Consider the following 26,782-nt stretch of genomic DNA (forward strand, 5'->3'; position numbering starts at 1 on the left):
TCCCCTCGGCAGTGTACTTCGCTGATCTGCCTGTTCTGCTCCCACTCTGTTCATGGTGAATCCTCTCACCCTCCCCATCTCTGGCCTGTACCCTAGTTCTGTATGAATAAATAAATAAATCTTAAAAAAAATAAAATAAAATAAAAGTCTAACACACAAAGGAACACTTAAAATCATTTAAGAAATTACTATACTTCTTGTAAAATATAGCTTAAGTCATATATACAGTTAGATCATTCTTTTGAATTGAATACAATTAAAAGTACATATGTACCCATACTCACACACAAGATACATATGTAAAAACATTCCAGTGGCCTTAAGGAGTATAAACAAAAAAATCTACTTTACAAGAAATATTCCTCAAATAACAAAATTGTCTGACTTACCCTAAAATCTCTTATATGAAACTTAAGACAACTCTAGGTTATCTATCCATCTCTCTTTAGTATCCATTTCTGCAAATAAATGGTATTTACCATATTCATATCATAAACTAGAAAGTTTCATATGTTGGAAACTATAACAGTAATCAATGGGATTTAGTCTTAAAGACAAAAAAAAAAAAAAAAAACTATAGGGGAAACCTGAGCTTAAATTTACTAGGAAGATTCTTTTGTGACTAGTAGCAGTTCTGAAACTAATTTTGTAGACATTGTATGAAGGGTGATCAATTAAGCAAATGTACTGACTGGTGACAAGGTCCTCATAATGCAAGAAGAGAGATGAAAGAATGAATGAGGGAGGGCAGAGAAGAACTCTTGGGTGTTAAGAATTAATTAGGAATAATATTTTTTTAAGTATCAAATTTTGACTAAATAAAACATTACTGAAAGAAATTAAAGATTACAAAAAGAAATTAAAGATCCAAATAAATTGAAAACATCTTGTGTTCATACATCGAAGACAAAATACCATTAAGATGGCAATAATCCCAAAATTCACCTGTAAAATTTTTTTATTAATTTATATATTTTTTACATTATTCACTTTTATACAATGTTTGCTTTCTCCTCCCAGGTATGGTGCCATAAAATTTCTACCACCAATTCACCGGTACACCATGGTCCCTTGTGCTCTTCTCTCCCGTTCTACTTCCTCTCCTTCCCCTACCCCCTACCTACTGTCTCTGATTTAGTTGCCTGGGAATTTATTTTTTATTATTATCTTTTTTTCTGATCTTTTATTTGGTTTCCCTATAATCCTCTTATAAGTGAAACCATCGATATTTTTCTTTTTCTTTCTGACTTATTTCACTGAACACAATCCCTTCCAGCTCTACCCATGTTGCTACAAATGGCATGAGGTTATCTTACTTGCTGAATAGTACTCTACCGTGTATATACACCACATTTTCTTGGTGATCTATAGGTTTAAGTCTCTTACCAGACTCCCAGATGGATTCTCTGAAGAAATTAAACAAGCGGATTCTAAAATTATTGTGGAACTTCAAAAGGATCCCAAGATTCAAAACAATCCAGAGAAGAACAAGAAGATTCATAGATCTTCCAATTTAAAATTTATTAACAACTTTATATTAACATAGACACTGGTATTGTCATAAGGACAGACATACAGATAAATGAAATAGAAATTGAGAGTTGAGAACTAAATCAATATTCCTTTGTCAAATGACTTTTGAGGAGAGCACCAAGATCATAAGGTGGAGAAAGAATAGTCTTTATAACAAATGACAGTAGGACACAACATACAAAGAATGAAGCCAGACTCTTACATCATTTCATGGGGTATCTATGTATGTTTCTATGTATAGATACAAAAATTAAGTCAAAATAAACCAAAGGCTTTAATAAGAGCTAAAACTGTTAAAGAGTCAGAAGACAACACAGGGGTATATCTTCATGACCCTAGATCTGATCACCATAATCAAAAGCAACACCCCTCCCCCCAAATGTGTGTAATTACATAATTAGATTTCATCAAAAAAGTCTAAATTTCTAAGTCCATGAAAACTATCAAAATGAATACACAAAATGGTTGTTTATTAACAACCATACAAAACAGACAATAATGTTTCTGGATCACATATAAGAGATTTGTATTCACATAAGAACACTTATTCAATAATTAAAATGACAACAATTTGAGGGGCCTCCCTGGTAGTCTAGGAGTTAAATCTATGGGTATCATAGTATATCTCAGTATTTCATCACTTTTTGTATATGACTGATAATATTCCATTTGTTAAATATTTTAACAAACATACTATGACATCGAGGAAAATTGGTAACAGTCTAAGTGAAGACAGTTACAAAAGACCACATTTTTATAATACAATTCCATTTATATAGTAAGTTATAAAAGGCAGATCTATAGAGACAGTAACAGAATGGTTAACTACTTAGGATTGGGAAGGATGGGTTGATTGATGACAGTTAAAGCATACAGGGTTCCTTTTTAGGGTAAAAAAGTGTTCTAAAATTGACCACAGTGAAATTTGTATATACCTGTGAATGTTTTAAAAAAAAAAATCACTGATTTTTGTATACTATAAGCAGATGAATTGTATGCCATGTAAACTACTTCTTAGTAAAGCTATCTAAAAAGGTCAGATTTTATAGTGTCATCAAAGTCCCCAATTTTTATGTTCTCACATCTCATCTCAAGGAGGGACAGATAAATATCTGTGTAGGCAACTATGCTGAGGGCTTCAAACACCTTGTCACTGAGTTGTTAGAATAGTCTTCTAAAAAAAACATTAAAAAGAAATTGAAGCATGGATAATAACTTGCCCAAAAGAATATAGCTAAATTAGAGAGGATTTAAACCCAGGTCAGCAATTTCCAAATCAAAAGTTACTTCTACTATGGGTATTTGTGAATTTGATTCTTTACTTCACCTAGAAATGATACTAATATCACGTTAGTGGTCACACTATCATTAACTGCACAATGCCAGGCTAAACAAGCCTGCTGGAGTATTACATACCTCATTATTATATATAGAAATAAACAGTTATGACAAATGAAGACTTTACTCCTAATTTCCTTCGTTTTACTCTCTTCTAAACAACTTTCCATTTCTCTCAACAAGAGAGTTTACCTTTCATTTCTCTCTCCTGGATTTCTCGCTCCTTCTTGGCTTGAATGGCAAGCAGCCGTCTGCTCTTCACAGCACTGATCATATCTTCTGCTTCCATATCTACTTGGGGCTCAAACTTCACAATTTCTTTTTTTCTATCAGATTTGCCTAACCCATTCTCCTCTTTTCCATTTTCTTTATTTCTGGCTTCCATTTCTTTCCTTTTCTGTTTCTCTGCTCTCTTCTTATCATTTTCTTCCTTCAACACAGCAAGCCGTTCCTTCCACAACTCTGCAGACATCTGCTGTCTGGTTTCCATATGATCTTGCACTGAGTACGTCATAAGAATCCGGTGACAGAGTGCTGTCAAGATCTGTAGCTTTTCTTCTGAGGTTAGCTCAAAAAATTCAGAAGTCTCCAGTTTTTCTAGGAATTCATCTTGTACTTCATTGTCCTCAAACGACGCTGAATCTTTATTGTCCTCTGTGTCTGAGGCCTCACTTTCCTCCTGAACATCAGATTTACGCAAACAGAGTCTCACCAACTCTGACACAGAATGCAGAGTTAGAGGAATTTCCGACAGCTTCATTCCCAATTCACCATAGTCTTCTGCTATTTCATCTTGTAACAATGTCTGTAGGAGGATGACTAACACTCTATTCAGGTATAAAAAGCCACCTTTTTCTGCACTCAAGGCTTCCATAAGGGACACAGCAGTAATAGGATACTGAGCATCTGGTAAGAGTAGCCCAGAATAACAGCTCAAAAACTCCACCACCATGGCCACATCCCCAAAGAGTGTGTTGGGCAGTCCTTCAGGGGTATCCACCAATCTAAATGCTGGAAGATTTTTGCCAGCTAACTCTTGGTCCTCATATCGCTTCTGTTTTTCTAGTTTCTCAAGCATTTCTTTCTCTCTTCGTTCCTTAGCCTTCTCCTTCAACTTTTCTTTCAGCTCCTCTCGTTTCTTTTTTAAATATTCTTTGCGTTGCTCTTCAGACATAGAGGCCCACCTCTTTTTGTGCTCAAGAAGTTCAAAGCGTTTTTGAACAATGGTACGCAATTCTTCTGGGAGACGAGCTCTATCCTCACTAGAAAGAAGACGAGCGGTTTTGGAGATAACACAGGACAGGGCACTCTTCTTGTCCTCCCTGTCTTTGTTTTCTTTGTAGTAGGCAATAAGGTGTAGGGCAGCAGGAGGCAGATGTTTATGAGGTTTACCAGAGGATCTAGGTGTACCCCCCGAATTCCGTGGGGCTCGGTTCATCTTTTGAGTGCCTTTGGCCATATCCAACAAAGTCATCTGTTTCATTTTGGTTTTAGGTGTCTTCAAGCCCTTTTTGGGAGATTTAGAATTCCCTGTGGATTTCTGTCCATTCAGGATGCCTTTGCTCCTGCCCTTTGTTTTCAAAGGTTTGTCACTGTGCTTCCCTGGTTTCTTGGCAGATGGGCCTTTCTTAGGAATGTGAAAGTTAGTATGTATTTTGTTGGGTGACATCATCTTCATCACTTCTTCAAGATGCTGTTCTGGAGATTTGGAATTCTTTGAGTTCTTTACTTTGAGTGGTGAGCCATTTAAGGATTTCTTCAAGTGTACATGACACCACAGTTTAGGATTTAGTGGTGAACTCAAAGAGTTGTCTGTCTTGGACTTCTTTGAGGGCTTCCTGTCTGGGGAAGCAGCATTCTTCCTCTTAGTAGAAGGGTTGAGGGTCATGTACTAAAATTTAAGAACAGGAGCAAAATCAATTTTAAAAATAACTTAATGAAGCAATGTTTAAGCATCCTAAGGCATTTTCCCCCAGCTATTCAGACAAAGTTACGTATTTGTTTTCATATCCCTGAAACAAATAAAAATCATAAATGTTAACTACCATCTTAAGCTATAGAACACAAAATTCCCTTAATATTCTTATTTCAAAATTTATAGTCTAAAATTATACATCTTTGCTATGCAATTATTTCTTGTCTATATGTAGCTCAGCAGATCTTAAATACCTTAATAAAATCTGTGAGCCCTTGTCTCCAGAAATCCTTTTGCATTCATACAAAAATTATACACATGGGGCCTCCCTGATGGCACAAGTAGTCTCAGCACTATGAAGCTATTAGCAGCCACTGAGACTTGAGTTTGACCCCACCCAGAAGCATAACCCACACACACAGCTAACCTCTCCCATATCTCACCTGCTGTTCCCTTCAGCAGTGTATTTCAGTAAATCTGCCTCTTGTGCTTCCCGCTGTCTCTGGTGAACCTTTCACCCCCTGCCTCTCTGGCTTGTATACCCCAGTTCTTGTATACATAAATATATAAAAATAAATCTTAAAAAAAAAAAGTTATACATATGATTTCAAAGTCCATCCGCGGGTCCAAGATTAGGATACCTAATCTAGATAATGGCAACATCTGAGAAGTTTACTCTTGAGTTAGGACTGAATGTAAACCTTTGTAAACCTTTGTTTCAACTGGGGGTATTTTATACTGTTGAATAGAAAGTATACCATTTAAGTACTTACACCTAAATTCAGGAGCATATTTTCTTACTGAAAGAATCAATGACCACACTAACAATAACAAAAATACTACTCATAAGTAAAGAGTCCTCCTGAACCTGGTCTCCTTGCTGCATCAAAGTCCTCTTTGTCCTTTCCCCACAACTCAAGAACTCATTTCCAGAAATATATTAACTATCAAGCACTCTCAATTCTGTTTCATACATTTCTTTGATTATCCCTCACATCTTTCAAATTCATTTCCTCTACTACCCCATCTCTACAATCCTAAGGTCTCACCAGGACCTTAATTCTGTCACCTTCACACCATCCTCTTTCTTATCCTTCTTCAGCAGGATTAAATTCCATTCAATCATTACAATCAATCTTGCATAAACCTACAGTTCCCCTGTCTCTCTTGCTTTAGCTGTTTACTTTAGCCTGCACACATTCAGTTTTAATATGGTTAGACTAGGAGATAAAATGACAGTATGTGGTTTTACTCTATTCCTCTCAAGTGCATCTCGAATCCCACCCAGTAATCAGTCTTTCTTTTAGCACATTCACATTCCCTCTCTCCTAGACATACACTGTCTCCTCTACCATATCCCCATAATATAGAACTAGTTAATAGGTTAAACTGCAATCAATTTATTATGCTGTCATTGTTTCTCTGATTGAATGTGGATGGCCCCAAACACCACCACTTGATTTTGTTGTTTTAAAGGATATCATTATAAAGGAAAAAGACTGGCAGCTAAAACACAAACTAAATAAAATAACCAAACAAAAAAGTATAGCCAATTTGAAAAAAAAATGTTTCAACCAATTAAAAGAAAGGTACCTCTAAAATAACTTGATTCTATTATCAAAAGCAGCTAAGCACACAGCGTTATAAATAAGCACAAGAGCATTAACTCCTGACATTGGGGCCACCCTGGTAGCCAATGGGTTAAGTCTCTGAGCCTTTAAGGCTAGGGCCCTAGGGCTGGATTTTGACCCCTGGCCAGGGAGCTAACCCACAGACCTCTCCTGACTGCGACATGCCTAGCAATGTATTTCAATGTATAATACTGCTCCCCACTCTGTCTCTGGTGAAACCTCTCACTCACCCCACCTCCCACCACAGTTCTAATAAAATTAGGGGGGAAAAAATTCCAACATTTGCTGAACTTTAGGTTTTTGAGTGGAAGGGACTTAGTAAGAGCAACCATGTAAAGAAGCAATCTAGAGGCAATGAGTACGACAGGATAATGTGAGGTAAGACTAGAGGCAAACAAGCATCTGAAGACTATCCAATATGAAATTATGATACTGAAGAAAGGCTATGGTGAAATAAATCCAGATATGATCTAGAAAACTTATGTTCTTTCTTAGGAATAAAAAGGTTTACTAAACTTAGTAAACTATACTTAAAGCCAAATCAGATTTAAATAAGAATATAATAATCAGGATAAACTCAGAATCAAAGCCACACAATAGGTAGAAATACAGGCTGCTCTTAACAAATACTACTTCTGGCTAAATTCTCTAACTTAAATGCCAACCTGCCTCTAATTGTTCCTCTAGCTGGCTGTTTTTGTTGCCTGACTGAAATGAAGTTTTGCTCACCAACTATCACCATCAAATGGGCTGACAAATAGGTTTCATAATTTACAAAAACAAACACTACCCATGCCTAAGGAAACTTTCTCCAGAAGCAGATTTGCCCAGTTCTAATTCCCAAGAACTAAATTTCAAAATGTACTTAATTAGCGAAGACAACTTAAGATTCCATACTCCTGGTGAGTAGAAATAGTACCAATACTCCAAAGAGAGCAGTATTTCAGAGACCATCTTACAAATGCCAGAACAAAACAACATTACCCTGGCAGGAAATAGAGACAAACATGTACCTTTCAGAAGTGAACCATACTTTGAGATAGCCTTGGAAAATCTTTAGATTACAACATAACATACTGATAGCTTTCTAATGCTTTTATTTGAAGTCATTCTAAAATGAAATTTATCACTAAAAAAGATTATCTGAGACAGTTTCAGTCTTAGAATTTAAAAAGGTTCCTTTTTAACAGCCTTTTATAATTTTACTGATTATAATTTTTTGTATTTAAAGTCATTCAAGTTAAGCACAAAATTCTTTAAATTTCTTCTACTTAGAAGCACTATTTTATGCAAAAATGATATAAGAAAGAAGTAGGATGGCTTAGCCATGAGAGGGTCCAGCAATCCATTTTTATTTATAAGGTGTGTTTTTCCTAGTCACACCATAAACTTTTTTCTTTAAAATGAAAGAAATGAACTCACCCAACCCCCTCCCAACAGGCCGGCTCCCCGCGTGAGCAGTCCTTCAGTAACTGGAGCATCTCAACATGGGGCATGCTGGGCAGTCACAGCCACATGGGAGCCGGCATGGCTGGACTCAGGGGGATCTGAAAAAGTATAAAACCACTTATGTGCTAAGGGTTTCCCTAGCCCCATTCAGCACAAGTAATCTACCACTATGTCGTGCATATGGAGGGAGAAAAGACTGAACATCTAAATTAGCGGTATTAGTTTTCTGGCAAAGACCCTACCTAATTTTGAAATGGAAAAAAAGATTATTTGTGAATGTCTCATTAACATGAGAGGCTACAAGAAAAAAACTGTATACAACTCTAATCGTGTTCACTGTCACCTACAACAAACCACCACCACAAATAACGATATCTAGTAAGATAAACATGGAAAAAAATTATAGCAGTTTGTTCATATTCTAAATTTAACTAAATAGCAGCAAGAAACCTAAATTAGACACTTTAATAATCAATAGTTCGATTATTCACTCTTCTCATACACTGAACTCATATTAATTTTCACGGCAAAATTCACTTGAGTTTGTCTTCCTTTATCAGCAAATTTATAAAATGCATCACTATAAAATATTTAAGTGCTTCAAAAGTTAATATAATTTAATTTAGTATGCTTCTGCCCTAGCCTCTAACTAATAAACATTAAGTGTTAAAACTTGAAAGAAAAATCTTTGGGCCAGAAATACCAAGAAAAGCAGCATCTTTTAAAATATACTAATAATATCACTAGAAAAATTACATCATGTGCCTTCTGATATGATTAAGACATCAATTCTATATTAATTCCACAAAAAATCAGAGCCTAACTCTAATCATGAGGAAATAAATTTGATTTGAAAAGCACTATAAAAAATAAGTGCCTTGTATTCTTAAAAAAAATGTTAATTTTGAAAGACAAAGCTCAGTGATTGTTCTAGGAGACTGAAGAGATATAACAAGTAAATGCAATACATGATACACTAGATTCCATTAAAACCAAAGCAAAATCTTTTTGAATGTAAGGTCATGACTGGGAAAGTAGCAAAATTTGATCAGATAACAGCTTTGTTTCAATGTTAACTTTCTCACTTTGATAACTTTTACTATACTTAAATCAGCCATCAATACAAGAGTCAGATCTCCATCCAAGGAGCTGACCCAGATGGTGCTGCAGACCTCTCCTGTCTCACCTACTGCTCTCCACAGTAGTGTATTTCAGTAGATGTCTGTTCTGCTCCCTACTGACTCTGATGAATCCTCTCATCCTCCTGCCCATCCCCACCCCACACTTCTTAGCTACATCCAGTTCCTGTATGTATGCATAAATAAATAACATCTTTTAAAAACAGTAAAGTTAAGTGGGCGGAGGGAAATGCACTGGACTATGGTGATGGCACATGAGTGAGGGGATTACAACTGAGATGGGAAAATGCACAAAATGATGTAAAAATAAACCATTACATTATTTTAAAAATTAAAGTTAACATAATTCTTCCCAAAAAATATATAGTAAAATAAAAACATCAAAGAGCATCTTGTCTTTATAGTTTACTCAAATGGTTCAGAACAAAGTAATCTGTGTGTATGTAAAAAGAGAAAATAAGATAAATGGGGTAGTGTTTTAACATTTATGGGCTTCGTTGTAGGGTACACAGAAAACTGTAGTATTGTGTCACCTTTTCTGTAGGAAATTATTTGAAAATAAAATATTTTTAAAATGTACTAAAGAACCAGAATGAATCTGTACAAATTACTTTAGAATTCCAAAAGTCTTAGGTGGTGTAATTTTATGGGGGCTTCCCTGAGAGCCCCCTACGGCTTGAGTTCCATCCCCGAGCAGAGAGCTGATCCATATATAGCACAGCAGACCTCTGCTGCTGTTCCCCTTAGCATTGTGTTTCAGTATTTTTATCTGTTCTGCTCCCCACTGTCTCTGGCAAATCCTCTCACTTGCCCCCCTCCAGCCTACATCCCAGGCCCTCTATGAAAAAATAAATAAAACCTTTCATCTTTTTTTTAAAAAAAGAATTATTTTCGTATTACATCTCTATTGAAAAGTTTCTCTGTTGAGAGCATACCAGTTCAAACACTGTGGGATAAAAACCACAATTACCACAACATATTTCAAGAGGGAAATAGTCTACTACAGTTGCTGATTCATCTTGGTTGAGTTATCATCTAAATGCCTTGCAAATCCAAGTTACTAATTAGGTCTACCAAAAATTACATTATACCTAAACTGAACGTCAACAGCATTTTATCCAGTGACGCAAACTTCTTAAAGAAATGAATTTAGGGCCCTTCCTGGTGGCACAAGCAGTTAAAGCAGAGCATTATGAAGCTATCCACAGCTATCCACTGCAACAGGACACTTAGTGCAGCAGACTTCTGTGCCGCCCACTGCTCCTCTCAGCCGTGTATCTTAGTCGAGCTGCCAGTTCTGCTCCCCACTCTGTCTCTGAATCCTCTCACCTCCCTCACCTATGACCTGTACCCCAGTTCTTGTATGCATAAATAAATATATCTTTAAAAAGTAAAATTAATTCACTAGCCCTGTAACATGCTATGCAAAACATCACAAAACATAAATCAATAAAAAATAAATGTTGGGCTCTCCCTGGTGGCGCAATGAAGCACAGCACTATGAAGCTAGCCTTCAATGCAAATTTGATCCCCAGTCAGGGAGGTGACCCACATGGCATGGCAGACCTCTCCTGTCTTGCCCACTGCCCCCCTCAGCAGTGTACTTCATCCATCTGCCTGTTCTGCTCCCTACTCTTTTTCTGGTGAATCTTCTCACTGCTCCTGCACCTCTGGCTTGTGCCCAGTTCTGTATGCATAAATAACAAATCTTTAAAAAAAATAAAAGTAACTCTTATACTCAAGTAATTTATATCCCAGAGTTTAAAAGACCATAAACACATCCTCATGATCTTTCTAGGGCCCTATTCAGCTAACACTCTAAAAATTCCTGTAACTCTAAATAATTTTCCTCACTTCCCAAAGCTGTTCCCTCATTAGTCCTAAAACCACTGCTCAGAACTTGCTTCCTTCTCTCCAGCCTTCATCTCACTCCACAGAAGCTGTATGTAGCAATTTAGTGGAACATGAAATTTTACAAAAAGAGGATACAAAAAGATAATATATTTTAAGCCTATGACTGCCTTTCGAATGGACAGATGACGTATAGTCAACTTTAATCCCCACTGCATTATTTAAAATTCTTTTAGATGAGAAAAAACTCCAAAGCACCATTTTATGCTCTATCTGTGCCTTTACTATACTGTCCCGGTTGAGAAGCTGAAAGTCCTTAAATAAAACTAATTTTACAAAAAGGAAAAATACAACTTATATGTAAAATTCAGGAGACAAAAATCAAGTGAAATATCAAACAGCAAGTAATACAAAGAAATTATTCACAACAGGGGAAATACATAGAAAGATGGCCCTTAATTTTGCTGATTGACATTTTACTTAAGTTCCATTTTCTCTTCCGAAGGAGTACCCCTCCCTTCTTATAGTTTGTATAACTGATTTCAATCTGAATCACAGACAAATTTCATTAATATTAAAAATCCTCATTAGAAGATTTGAGTCATCAATTTCTCTAGAAATTGCCTTTTCACAGAAAAACTAGAATTTTAGTCTGTGGCTTCTATAAAAGTATGATCAGCTTTTCTGTTCTAATAAACTTTTACTCAGAGCTACCCAGAGATAACAGGTATTTTATCCATAAATATCCAATTTATTCATATACCTGAGTCACTAAAGTATATAATAGCTGTAAGATTAAAAACAAAGAGGAAGATATTCAAAGATCTAAATATCTAAGAATCTAATTCCTTTAGAGATGAGTTTATATATAAAGGTTCTTATGCAGTCATGATTAACAATCTCATAACCTCCAATAGTTTATCAATTTCTAAACTCCAGAGCAAACAAAATGAGTTAAAATTTCCCCTCAGTAAATATTCATGAAAAAAATGTAGAGTTAACTACAGTTCTGTGGGAATTTTAGTCTTAAAGTGGAAGTCAATTAAACACTTTTTTTCATTTTATGCAGATTGTAAAATTTTAAAGAGCATAATGGAAGATAACACTTGACCTTACTGATCTGGAAGAAAACATGCTGAACGCTAAACTATAGCTATAGCTCTTCACCAATGTTTAGGAAAACTAAAATTTTCAATACACTTTTGTCAGCAAAATTAACGTTAAGATAACTGAGATAATTTAGTTGTATGACTTACAATGTATTATATTTTACGATTAAAAGGGGGTGAAAAGAAATCCTGGAAGACTGACAGTTTTAATATATCAGCAACCCATTCCAGATCACATTCTGGCCCAGAGACCAAGAAGTAACTATCAATTGGGCCTGTAGTAAATTTATCAACAAAACAAGTATAAGTAGTTTTAAAACTTACACTAAAAAATATCTTATTAGAGAAATAAGACAATTAGAAGACAATAAGCCAATGTCTTAGCTTCTGTCATGCACTTCCTGTTTCTCCTAATTATACTAGTTCCAGTTTCCCCATCCAGAAAATAAGATTATTAAGATTAGTATACACACGCACAGACACTATACTACTTTATGTTTTGAAGATCAAGTAAGATAATTAAAAGGAAACTAAGCATGTTTCTTCCAAGGGAAATGTTAGATTTTCTACTAACCTATCACACAAAGTAATACGATCTTGTCAAGGCTACCATTATAGCTGGTCATCTTAGCTTACTATATACAAAACTGGCTTTCATTTTTGGAATTTATTGGCAGATTTTTTTTTTTTGTATTTATATCATACCTCATTCCAAAAATAATGAAGGCAAAAATAAAAAATAAAAAAAACCCTGCATATAATTGTGGTTTGTTTTTAATTATGCAGCACAGTAATACATAAATCCAACTAAGGGTAATAATATTCAAGGTCTTCTCTCCCCTACCAACTATACATCATAATCTATATGAAACAGTAAAATCTAAACTGTTTTATTATTTGATGTCAGAATTTAAAATCTATTATAAATCTAAGCCTATTGGAGATATTAGAAAAAACAAACTCATCTACTAGTATTTTGTCCTGCTATCCAAAAATGACCTTACCTTGTATGGATCAAGTAAAAAGTCACTGAATTTGCTAGGCAGGGAATATTTCTTCACCAGTTCATCTTCTACCACCCAAGGTGCATTTTCACCTGTCCCAGCCCGTAATGCATTATGGCGTATAAAATAGCGCAGTATCTCCTTATTTGGTGGGCGTTCTGTTCGTAGCAAGCTGTCTGCTGGCACATTACTGATGATCTAGGTTAACAAATATAAATAATTGATCATTGGGATAATATGCAATTAGCCAATGAAAGCAAAGATGTATATCTTCTTTAGAAAAAGGATAATTCCATCTAATAAACAGGATGGAAGAAACTAGCTTGAAGAATAATTTTTAGAGAATATTAAAAGATATCCTAATTTGTCAATATGTATCAAAGCCCTAAAAATGTATATACGCTCCCTCAGCAGTGCACTTTGTCAATATGTCTGTTCTGTTCCCCACTCTGTCTCTGGTGAATCCTCTCACCATCCCTGCAACTCTAGCCTGTACCCCAGTTCTGAATGCATAAATATATATATATATTTTAATTTATATGTCCATTGAAACAGCAATTTCCCTTGTTAAAGTCTATAGGAATGGACAGTCATCAATTGCAATCACCAGATGCTGTTACAGGCCCCAAAAAAGGGAAGATACATAAAGGTATGCCAATAAAGGATTCATTTTCATAATTAAACACATCCATATAACAGACACTCATTTACACAGAGGAAGATGACTCTCAGTCAGGATAACTTATCAGGATTATCTAGGGTGCTACTAAAATGCAGATGGTTGGACATTATTCCAAACTTAATAAATCAGAAGAATCTCTCTCTGGTGGTAGAGTCTGGGACTGCATTTTTTTTTAAAGATTTATTTATGCATACAAGAACTGGGGTACAGGCCAGAGGTACAGGGAACAAGAGAATTCACCAGAGACAGAGCGGGGAGCAGAACAGGCAGACTGACTGAAATACACTGCTAAAGGGAGCAGCAGGTAAGACTGAACAGGTCTGCCACACCATGTGAGTCATCTCCCTGGCCAGGAATCGAATTCATATTGCAGGTGGCTATGGATAGCTTCATAGTACTGTGCTATAATCTGATTCTGTATTTTTAATAAAGTTGCTTGATGAGTATCCATACATACTATAAGCTGAACACATATTAGAATAAAACTTAATGACATTACAAATGTTTCCATACAAAACAGTATGATTAGAGAATATTTCTACTTGTAAAAGTCAATGAAGAATTAACCATCATCAACATTCATCAATTATTATCTCTGAGTATGGGATCAGATATGTCACTTTTTCTTGTACGTATTTGTATCTTCCCACAAACAGTATTCACTACATTTGAACAAAGCAAATTCAGACTTATCAATAAGAATACAAATGATAGGCCCTCCCTGGTGGCGCAGCGGGTTAAAGCACAGCACTGAGAATCTAAAGCCGCTTCCGCATGAGTTCGATTCCCGCCTGCCCCTGAGGTGACCACATGGCGTGGCAGACCTCTCCTGACCCGCCCGCTGCTCCCCTCAGCAATGTACTTCGTCGATCTGCCTGTTCTGCTCCCCACTCTGTCTCTGGTGAATCCTCTCACCCTCCGCGTCTCTGGCCTGTACCCCAGTTCTGTATGCACAAATAAATAAATTTTTAAAAAAAAAAAAAAAAAAAGAATACAAATGATAATTAGAACTTGGTTAAGACTACCAAACAATTTCCCAGCATGTTTTAAGACTTACTTATTTATGCATACAAGAACTAAGGTACAGGCCAGAGGTGTGGGGGGTGAGAAGATTCACCAGAGACAGAGTAGGGAGCAGAACAAGGCAGATCTACTGAAACACACTGCTTTGGGGAGCAGTGAGCGGGTCTGGGAAGTGTGCCATGCCATGTGAGTCATCCCCCTGACCAGGAATAGAACTCTGCTGCAGTGGCTACAGACAGCTTCATAGTACTGTACTTTCACCTACTGTGCCACCAGGGAGGGGGCCCTTTTCAGCAAGTTTTAACTGATTAAACAGGAGGTAAGAAAACCAGTGAAAAGTTGTATTTAAATCCAACTTTCAGGGAACTCCCTGGTGGTGCAGGTGTTAAAGTCTCAGTGCTACCAAGCTATTAGTTGCCACTGCTGCAAGAGTTAGCTCCCTGGCCAGTGAGCTTAAACCATATGGTGTGACAGGCCTCTCCTGTCTTGTCTGCTGCTCCACTCAACAATGTATTTCAGTGGAGCTGCCTGTTCTGCTCCCCACTCTGTATCTGGTGAATCCACTCACTCTCTCACCTGTGGCTGCACCCCAATTCTTGTATTAATAAATCTAAAAAAAATTTATTTAAATAAATCCAATTTTCAAATACAAAGAAACTCTAGCAATACAATCATACCTTCAAATGACTAAACAAATAAGACTATGAACAATGAAATAAAATTGGCCCATATTGTGTGACATGGGAGAAAACAATATACCAAAGAAGTAAAAGATCAGCATTACAATAATCTTTCTCAATTTCATTCCCTGTTAAGAACTTTGAAAGAATTACTGAATATTCCAGGCCACAGTTGTTTCTTCTATAATTAATATTAAACATGAAGATAAATTGTTCACATTGCCTTCCATAATTAGCTTCCCATTCTGCTTCTAACTTCAAATTTTACACATATAAATAGATGTATGAGTACCTGAAATGCATCACATTTCATGTGCTTTAAGATATATTCAATAAAAGACAGTTTATCTTATACTAAGAAAAAAATTCTTAACAACTTAAAGATATATCCTATTTTTGAAAGTGTTGAAAAATAAGAAAATTTCAGAATCTATATAGCACTTCCTTAATTTAAAGCTATTTACTGTTTTAGATTACTAGTTCCACATAATCTTTATAAAGCAATAATTAGTGTTGACTCAATTTTTGAGTTTCATTATATTATAAATTGCTCTACTTTTAACTTGGAAAAGCTATTTCCTTGGGAAAGTCATCACTGCTGAGAACAAATCCTTATTTTTCAAATTGACTTTAAACTCAGGTGCAAATTATTCTCACATCCTGGTAATTCCTATGAAAAGCAAAAAGTACTATCTCCTAGGAAAGAAAATATTATTAAATTAGTCATAATAAAACTGCTCAGAATTTGTTATAGAATCACTCGTTTATATTCTTTAAACATATATTCTGTGAGAAAGCTAACCCTTTGATATTTCCCTAAACAACATCTACATGGCAGTGGTTTATTCTGGAAAGGCAACTAACCTTGTCTTCATTTTGAAGTTTCACATCATATTTGTGAGGCAGAAATTTTGGAGGAGCCCATCTCCTTTCTCCTTTTTTTAATGATGTAGGGAGTTTTCGTGGCGATCTTCGTGCTCTGTCATCTAGTCAAATCAATAAAATATTGGTAAAAATAATTATTCTTTTAATTCTACTCATTTATTAACACTAATCTTATCCACTTCTATTAGGCAATGAGGAGATACAAAGATGAATCAAAACTTCTTACCTTCAGTAGCTAAAGTATTGAAGGAATTAACATAGGAATACAATACAATGTGGTAAATACTATAATAGAAGCTAATATAGAAAAATATGAGAAGAGAAACAATGTCTCACTTAGTCTCGAAGATAGGCAGGAAAGACTTAGAATGTGTTGTTCAGAGACTAAGTAGTGAGGTATGAGTGGATCACATCTGTGAAATTTCATCTATAGCAAAAAACAAGACTGAAAAGGTAAGAAGAGGTCAAATTATAATAGGCCTTATATAGCACTTATAGAGATTGTAATTTTTCTTGTGGATACTAGAGAAACTGAATTTTTGGTCTGATCAAAACCCTTTTTCATAGGAATTACCAGGATGTAAGAATACTTTGCATTTGAGTTTAAAGTCAGTGTGAAAAAAGAAAATGACACTTTCAGCAGCTGAAAGATGAATAAAATGAGAAGATGAAACTGAAGATGAGGAAATCAAAAGATACATGGTAAATATCTAAATTAATATAAATGGAATGGAAAAGGAAACAATAAATATTAGAAGACAGAATTGGGCAACCAACTAGATGTGGGAATAGTAAAGTTATACAACTTTTGTGCCTTAGAGACTGAGCAGATGAAGGTGTCATTAACTGGTAGGGAATAATAAAAGAAAAACTTATTTAAGTGCACTGGAGAATCAACATAAAAAGTGAGATGGGCCCTCCCTGGGGCACAGCGGGTTAAGGCAAAGCACTGAGAATCTAAAGCCGCTTCCGCATAAGTTCGATTCCTGCCTGCCCCGGAGGTGACCACATGGTGTGGCAGACCTCTCCTGACCCGCTGCTCCCCTCAGCAGTGTACTTTGTTGATCTGCCTGTTCTGCTCCCCACTCTCTCTGGTGAAGCCTCTCACCGCCCTTGAGCCTCTGGCCTGTACCCCAGTTCTGTATGCAAAAATAAATAAATCTTTTTAAAAAAAAGTGAGATGGTTAATTTAGTTTTGTATGTATTAAACATGAATTAGGGCCTCCCTGGTGGTGAATGGGTTAAATTTTCAGTGCTATCGAGCTATTCCCAGCCACTAAAGCACAAGTTTGATTCCCCACCAGGGACATAACCCACATGGCACAGCAGATCTCTTCTGTCTTTCCTACTGCTCCCTCAGCAGAGTATATCAGTCAATCTGTCTGTTCTGTTCCCTAATCTGTCTCTGGTTAACCCTATCTCTGCACTGCACCTCTGGCTTGCATCCCAGTTCTTGTATGCATAAATAAATAAAAATAAATCTTAAAAATAATTTAAAATAAATAGGAATTATCTGGAACAAGTGGAGATTAAGTTTAGAATTACAAAACAGAAATTAAAAGCTTTGGAGGCTTGAAAATCACCAGGCCATATATAAGGAGTCTAAACTGGGGGCCTAAATGAAGTGTAGTAATCCCTAGTCCCCAATACTGCACTTTTTTTTAAAGATTTTGTTTATTTATGCATACAAAACTGGGGGATAGGCCAGAGGTTCAGGGACAGTGAGAGGATTCACCAGAGTCAGAGTGAGGAGCACAACAGGCAGACTGACAAAGGACACTGCTGAGACGAACAATAAGCAAGATAGGAGAGGTCTGCTGCACCATGTGGATCACCTGGATCAAGCTCGCACTGAAGCAGCCACTGTGAGCTGTGCAGTGCTGTGCTTTAACCCAGTACACCACCTAGGAGGGCCCCATCCTATACTTCTGCTTCCAGAAATTTCAGTTACTCTAAGGCCAACTGCTTTAGTACAAAAATATTACTTACAACAAAAATATTACTTACAACAAAATCCACATAATTTTAATGATAGTATACTGTTGTAACTGTTCTACTTTATTATTATTATTATTACTGTGCCTAACTTATTACCTTTTTTAAAGATGTATTTCTTTTGTAGAACTGGAGTGTAAGCTAGAGGTACAGGGGGTAACAGGATTTCCCAGAGACCGAGTGGTGAGCAGAACAGGCAGATGTACTGAAATACACTGCTATGGGGAGTAGCAAGCAAGGAAGGAGAGGTCTGCTGCGTCATATGTGGGTTAACTGCCTAGGCCACCAGAGAGGCCCCATAAATTAAACTTTATCATAATCATGCATGTACAAAAAGTATCAAGATTTAACTCTGGTTCACTCTGTGATACCTCAATTGTTTTCTGAATTACAAATAAACAAAAATACATATCTATGAAGTCAATGACAAATTTAGTTGCTAAAGAATTCAGTAAGATTTATGTACAGAAAATAACTCACTAAGGAAAACTAGTATCATACATACTAATACTCTCTCTCCTTCCTTCATCCTCTTTGACATCCTTCTTCTGATGTTCCTGAGCAATTTGGCTAGAATTCTCTTTGTCACTTGAGGGAGAATCACAGGCACCATCAGATTTCTTCTCAGTGGACTCTTCATCCAATTTCTCTAGAGGATGAATCTTCACAATCCTCACCTTGAGCATTTTTTCCTTCCCAACCTACAAAGAGGACAGGAAAGAAATCAAATGTAACAAATAAGAACTAAAAACCCACAGATAATATTTAGAACATATTATCCAATATATACTCCACCTTACTTCACAACAACTCATGGAAATTCTAAAGTATGATCTTTCCTAACTTTATTTCTCAAACCTCTAGATTGAAGTAGGACAGGTTAAAAAAGTAAAATGGTCACAATCTTCATAATTCAAGTACAATGAACTAAAGCAAAGAACAAACTCTGCACTAATGAGATAGTGTATATCTCATTATATATAAATATAAGAATTTCCATTTTATTAAAAACCAACTATGCATGTACATATTCAACTGTTCCAGAGCCACCTGAAGGAAACACATCTTTTCTTCATTTAATTATCTTTCACCTCTATCAATCACAGTGTTTGTGTGTAAAGAGGAGGTCTAGTGCTAGAGGTTATTTTGTTTTACTGATCTGTCTTTACAGACAGTTCAGTCTTAATACTTTCAAATAAGACTCAAGGGCCTGCCTGGTGGCCTAGGGGTTGAATCACAGATCCCTATGGTCTGAGTTCCATCCCTAGCAGGGAGCTAACCCATAGGGAACCAAAGACTTTTCCTGTCTTGCCTACTGCTCCCCTCAATAGTGTATTTTAGTAGAACTGCTTGTTCTGCTCCCCACTATGTCTCTGGTGAGTCCTCTCACCCTCAAACCTCACCCCTACACTTCAGTTCTTATATGTATAAATGAGTAAAAATAAATCTTGGAAGGAAAAGTCAATGAAATTTTATTAAGTGTGTTTATTTATTATTTGTGTTTCAATAAAATCTATTTAGGAAGAGTTGACATCTATTTGGGAGTAACTGACATCTCAGCAATTTAGCTTTTGAGTTTGTTTTTTTTTTTAAGATTTTTTATTTTCTTATAGAATTGGAGTGCAGGCCAGAGGTACTGGGGTTAGAGGCGTGAGAGCTTCACCAGAGACAGACTAAAATACACTGCTGAGGGGAACAGTGAGTGAGACACGAGAGATCTGTTGTGCCAGGGTGCTGTCACCTCCCTGGCCATAAACCAAACTTGTGCTGCAGTGGATGTGGATAGTTCATACTGCTGCATCATAACCCCTTGTGCCACCAGGGAGGCTTCCACCGTATTTTTTGATAATATAAATGGTACTAAAATTGTTGCTAATAGACAAAAATATGATTTTATGTATTTGTCCAGTATCCTTCCACCTTGCTAGACTTATAATAAGTGCTAATAGATTTTTGGTAGATCCCATGAAGTTTTCTACAGACTAACATGTTGTCTGAAAATAAAAACAACTTTACTTCCTGGCCCTCCCTGGTGGTGCAGCGGGTTAAAGCACAGCACTGAGAATCTAAAAGCCGCGTCTGCATGAGTTTGATTCCCGCCTGCCCCGGAGGTGACCACATGGTGTGGCAGACCTCTCCTGGCCCGCCCGCTGCTCCCCTCAGCAGTGTACTTCGTAGATCTGCCTGTTCTGTTCCCCACTCTGTCTCTGGTGAAGCCTCTCACCGCCCCTGAGCCTCTGGCCTGTACCCCAGTTCTGTATGCACAAATAAATAAATCTTTAAAAAAAAAAAATAAAAAAAAAAACAACTTTACTTCCTTTACAAACTAGATGTCATTTATTATTTATTTTTTAAATTATTTTTCTTGACACTTACACTAGGCTAGATCCTCTAAGATAGAACATACATTCAGTTTTTAACTAATAAGGATAATGTCTGCCGAAAGTCATTCCATAAATATCTTTTATAAAATCAAACAAGTTTCTAATGGAAGTTTAAGTTCATTAGAAACTGATTGATCAATTGTGTCAGATGTTTTTCATTTGTAAACTAGAACAATCATATTGTTCTTGTTTAGCAATAAGAATTACAAAATTCTGGCCCTCCCTGGTGATGCAACAGGTTAAAGAGCAGCACTGTGAAACTATCCACAGCCAGGCAGCACAAGCTCAATCCCAGTCTGGCACAGCAGACTTCTCCTGTCTTGCCTGCTGCTCCCCTCACCAGCATATTTCAGTACATCTGCCTGTTCTGCTCCCCACACTGTCTCTGGTGAATGCTCTCACCGTACCCACATCTCTGGCCCACACCTCAGCTCTTGTATGCATAAATAAATCTTAAAAAAAAAAAAAATAGTGAAGTCTCTCCACTGTTGATGCCATGGAGTACTTAGCCTTTCCTTAACCCATATTAGACTGTTATCTATAGCGCTTTTATTGAACTCAACTCAACTACATTATTTGAATATGCCACCTGTTTCTTGCCAGGATGCTAATTCATTTAAAGTGTGTGTAAAACCCTTCTATGACCTCACAGACATTCAAATATAAACAGCAGCTAGAAGATAGGAAGTCAATGTAAATTAAAGAACAAAGACTTTGGAAAGAGACATAGAGACAAATGTTAGAATCCTTGTCCACCAATTATTAGCTCTTCTTTGGCTACCTACACCAACGCCCTCTTTTCTCCTGCTAGTCTGGTGTAAAAAAGGCTAACTTGCTTTCTCAGTCTCCTTGCAGCTAAAGAGTAGTTATGTAAGTCTTAGTCTAACATTAGCATTAAAGATAAAAAAGGGAGCACAAGAGATATGCTTATGGTAAAAATTCTTACTTTGCTTTAGTTAAGAATTTTCTCACTGAATAGTCACAATTTTACAACAAAGAAGCAACAAAAGCACGGCCAAATACCTGAGAGGGTGAAGAAGGGAGAAGAGGCAAAACAAATCATTAAAAATCTGAAGCCTCTGCAGTATGTTTCAGCCTCTATATCAAATTTGGAATTGCCTACCCTTACTACTACATAAGAAAATCAAACACCTTCCCTGCTTAAGACAGTACAACTCAAAGCGTTGTCGCCAGAGTGAGCATTAGCACAGTATAGAGCTTGTTAGAGCCACAAAATTTTAGGAACTACCCTAGAACTTCTGAACCAAACTCTCAGGGAATATAATAACCCAAGAATGTATAATCCCAGGCCCTCCTAGTGATTTTATTTAGGATGAAGTTTGAGACATAATGGCCATGATCAGCCAGATATTGCATTACATAAAGCTGGAATCACTCCCACCTAGCCCATTATATCAACCTTAGTAAGTTACTTGAATATGTTTACCATCAACATTTCTGAGCAGATTCTACAAGATATAGTGTAAAAAACTATCCTAATATTCTGTACATACTGATATTTAACAAACGTCTCCTGAATCGTTAAGTTCTAAATTAGTTATATAGGGATTGTTTTGGTATTATCACTTTGTAATAGTTATCACTGGGCTATTTGGCTGGAAAAACCAAACAAACAAACTTAAAAAAAAAAAAAAAAAACAGGCCCTCCCTGGTGGCGCAGTGCGTTAAAGCACAGCACTAAGAAGCTAAAGCCACTTCTGCATAAGTTCGATCCCTGCCCCAGACAGAGGTGATCCACACGGCATGACAGACCTCTCCTGACCCGCCCACTGCTCCCCTCAGCAGTGTACTTGGTCAGTCTGCCTGTTCTGCTCCCCACTCTGTCTCTGGTGAATCCTCTCACTGCCCCTGAACCTCTGGCTTGTACCCCAGTTCTGTATGCATAAATAAATAAATTTTTCTTATAAAGTCTTTTAAATAAAGCCTGAAAAAAGTAGGGGGTGGGGGGTGGGGGAGCCCAGATGGCAGTTATCAAAGGACAGTACAACTGCATACACAGTACAGCAATTTTCATAACATGAAACATTCCCAATAATGAATATGGTTCTAACATTTGTCCCTTCTATAATATTTGACATTAAGTAAGGCAGACTTTAAATACAACAATTTTACATAGACATGCATTTTTTTTAATATGCTGGAAGTTTCAATCCTAGCATATGATTGGTGAGTCAAATCAATTAAAAAAAAAAATAGATGTTTACCTCAAAGTCACATTCTTCTCCCACAGCATATTTGGTCATGATCTCTAACCAAGCAGAATCTACTAATTTCTCTAAGGAAGCTGTGTTATGGTGAACCATTTCCAGAACAAGTTTCTCATACCAGGCAGGGAACTCCTCCTTCAAACTAAACAAATATGTTTTTAGTTACCAAGAAAATGCACAAAACCTACCCAAAGATTTAATGCAGGTCAATTCAAACACTTCTTTAGTAAGTATCTGAAAAGCATCAAGGAATACAAAAATTGAAGACTATATGGTACACAAGAAAAAGGAAAACCATTTAAATAGTTTTAACAGATTGATGTGGACAGTTAATGTTTTCGTCTGTGAAATTAAAATAGACATGTAATTTGTAAGGTTAAACATTCTCCTCATTTAGTCTTGCTAGTTGTAAAATTATTCATATCCTTTGACCCTTTTTTTAAATAGGAGACTAGAACTTGCTATATGTTGTGTCTCAAAATGTTTTCATATGCATGCATTTAGTTCTCCCAAAATCTTGCGAGTTACCTAGAATTGTATGAGTAAGTAAATAAATCAGGAATAGCCAACACGTTAAAATCATGACTTAAATTCTAAAACCCTTTGTAAAGTAAAAGCTACTTTTTAATCACCAAAATAGCAAAACAATAATTTTAATCATTATACCCACTATGAGCAAATGAATAATACAAAGTAGTACTTATACACTGCTAGTAAGTTGATATTGTGTTGCAAAATGAAGGGAAGCGTCAAGCATGACAAGTCCAAATATTAAGTTTATTAATTTAATAACACACTACATTAATGTGATATGTAAGTAAAACTTCACATTCTGTGCTATTCAAAACTATAAACTTCCTCCAACTCATTGCTAACTTAAAATCTCTTTTCATTAATTACAATTAATTAACCTACCAGGTTTTCTGCTATTCCTCAGTCAAGACCTAGCCTCCCACTTCTGTTAAAGCTGTTACCTTTGTTCTGTTTTCTACTACCTTCTCTTCCAGCTTAATCTTCCTTCTAAGATGTCTTCTAACAGCCACTTAGCCTACAGATTTCCTATCTCATTCATATGCTACTTTCAGATGAGTTTTTGCAATCATCAAATTATATGTGCCTCTCATGTCCACACAGTTGTCCTCATAATGTTCACTGAATTAAATACCAACACCTGATCTTGTTTTCTGTTATTGGATAAAGTGTCTTCAAGCTCTAGTCTAGCTGGAGTGTAATCTTCTTCACGAAGTCCCATAAAGTTTTCCCTAAGAATTCCAGGTTAGTTGTTCTAATCTCTAAACTCTTGCTACATTTTTATCTGTTTTCAATTTGAAATTGAATTCTCTTAATTGTTTCTAACACTTTTTCATCTGATTCTCTTTGGCTTTTTCAGGTGTATAATTACATTTCATCCAACAATAAATGACCTCCTCCTTACTACTCTTTATATTCTTTAATTATTGTAGATTAATGGCATTTAATTTACGTAGATTTTTCACACATATAACTTTTTGTCCCAAAAGACATGGAAAGGTGACACTGTATTTGCAAAGAATAAATAGTAAGTGTTTATACAGTGCAAAGGATTTTGGCTAAGCACTATAACCAATACAAGAATAAATCAAGTACGAGTCATGCCTTCCAGAAGTTGATAGGCTATTTACTACAGAGGTCATAACGCCAGGAGACAACTCCAGAGTGCTGCCCCATTTTAAATAAATATTTTACTGGAGCACAGCTACCTCTATTTGTTTGCATCTTCTCTATGCCCACTTTCACTGTACAACCTCAGAATTGAACAGCTGAAGCAAAAACCATGTGAGCTGTTAACAAAAATGGGTAGCTAACCTCTGGGCTAGTAAACTAAACAAGGTATATAAACAAACAATGATAATTCAAAATGGAACAATGTAAGGAATCCAAACAACAAAGAAACAGGAACCAGGTTAACAGACTTTATCCTTAGGACCCTCTCTGGTGGCGCAACTGATTAAAAGCACAGCACTATGAAGCTATCACAGCCGCTGCAGCACAAGTTCAATCCCCCGCCAGGGAGGTGACCCACATGGTGCGACAGACCTCTCCTGAGCCGCCCCATGCTCCCCTCAGCAGTGTATTTCAGTACATTTGCCTGTTTTGCTCCCCAATCTGTCTATGGTGAATCCTCTCACTCCACCCTCCACCTCTGACCTATAACCCAGTTCTATATGCATAAATATTTTTTTAAATAATTATCCTTAGTTCCTGCTTATCTTTTGAATATTCCTATTGCCCAAATTTATGTATTCTTTGAGTAAATACTCAAATAGGCACTTTGTACATATACAGGAGTTTTAAAAACACCTAATTCAACCATCCCACTCATAAACTGTCTTTAAACTGTGTAATTTTCTTTTTTAAGATTTATTCATTTATGCATACAGAACTGGGATACAGGCCAGAGGTGAAGGGGCGGCAAGAGGATTCACCAGAGAGACAGAGTGGGGAGCAGAAGCAGCGGGCGGGTCAGGGGAGGTCTGCCACGCCATGTGGGTCACCTCCGGGACAGGGATCGAACTCATGCTGAAGTGGCTTTAGCTGCGCCACCAAGAAGGACCCTAAACTGTGTAATTTTTAATAGCTGCTATAAATATCATTTAAATTTTAAATGACCACAAAAGAAAGTTATCTTGTTCCTTCCATATTACTTCTAGCTTGTTATCAGTTACCTTTACCCAGAGCTGCATTTCCAGAGTACTAAACAAGGTAAAAAGTGCAAACACTCAAAAAGTCTAGAAAATACCTAATTAAGTACACACACAATTATATACATATTCCACATGCTTTGTGGAACATATGCCATAAGGTAAAGGCACTGGGGCACCAATGTATCATATGATTATAAGATATTCCAATTAATGACCCATAAATTTAATACAAATACTCTTCCCTAATAATGTGAACATGGTGTTTGAAAGACAATGTTTACATTACTTACAGTTCAGCAACTTCCTGTTCCTCTTCCCAGGCCTCTTTGTGTGTTAGCTGACTGCTTCCAGTACTCTTACACGTCCAAATACGCTCACTGTACCTTTCCAAGCGGGCCTCGTACTCTCTGTTAGCAATAGTTCAGGAAAACAAATCCAAACAACAGAGATAACTAATCTACATATAAAAATGTTTATCACATATATTAAGAAAATATAGTGTCCTTTTTATGTGTAACATGAGAAGATAAAATTGAAATAACTCTTCAATTGGCAAATCCAAACAAGATTAGAAGTATGATTAGAATGGTTTGTCCTTTTTCCGTCCTCACTGTTGAGATGACCAAGAGAAGGAACAAATGGTTGTAACAAAAAGGGTTATAGTCATGTGAAACCTATTTGCTGTACCAACTGAACCCCCTGGGTGCCCAAAGAGAAGACCACTTAAGAAGTTTGTCATTCAAAACATAGCAGAGGCTACAGTCATCAGGGAGATTTCCTAAGTGTCTTAGATGCCTAAGTGCTTCCCAAGCTGAATGTGCAACTGTATGTGTGAGCTGTGACAGGATCATTTTCAAGAAGTACTGAACACCTTTCAGTTCAGATCTGCAGGTGCTGCATCATAACCTCTACCAAAGCCCATGTGAAGTGGCTTCAGTCCCCAAGGTCTGAAGAAAAAGTGTCCTTTGGGAAAAAATAAAAGTGAAATTACAGTGAAAAAGACCAGCATGTCATGTTTACAGCTACTAGTATATTTTAGTACAGGTGCCTCCCTGGTGGCACAAGAGGTAAAAGCGCAGCACAAGTTCAATTCTGGCCAAGGAGCTGACCCACAGAAAGCAGCAGACCTTTCCTGCCTCGCTGGCAGCTCCCCTCACCAGTATATTTCAGTAGATCTACCCCTTCTGCTGTTTCTGCTTCCCACTCTGTCTCTGGTGAATCTTCTCACCCCATTACACCCACCCCCACTTAT

General features: G+C 36.6%; 1 protein-coding gene across 1 annotated transcript in view; it reads right to left on the bottom strand.

Moving 5' to 3' along the window:
* Positions 1-26,782, bottom strand: part of BAZ1B (bromodomain adjacent to zinc finger domain, 1B) — a 63,388-nt gene that overhangs the window by 29,024 nt on the left and 7,582 nt on the right. The window contains 6 exon segments of the mRNA XM_012729152.1: positions 3,064-4,762; positions 12,970-13,167; positions 16,219-16,340; positions 18,740-18,935; positions 22,844-22,988; positions 25,821-25,937. Of these exon segments, the coding sequence (XP_012584606.1) occupies positions 3,064-4,762; positions 12,970-13,167; positions 16,219-16,340; positions 18,740-18,935; positions 22,844-22,942 (2,314 nt within the window). The 5' untranslated portion in view covers positions 22,943-22,988; positions 25,821-25,937.

This window comes from Condylura cristata, unplaced genomic scaffold, assembly GCF_000260355.1.
Source record: "Condylura cristata isolate star-nosed mole 26May11 unplaced genomic scaffold, ConCri1.0 scaffold00024, whole genome shotgun sequence".
Taxonomy (NCBI): Eukaryota; Metazoa; Chordata; class Mammalia; order Eulipotyphla; family Talpidae; genus Condylura; species Condylura cristata.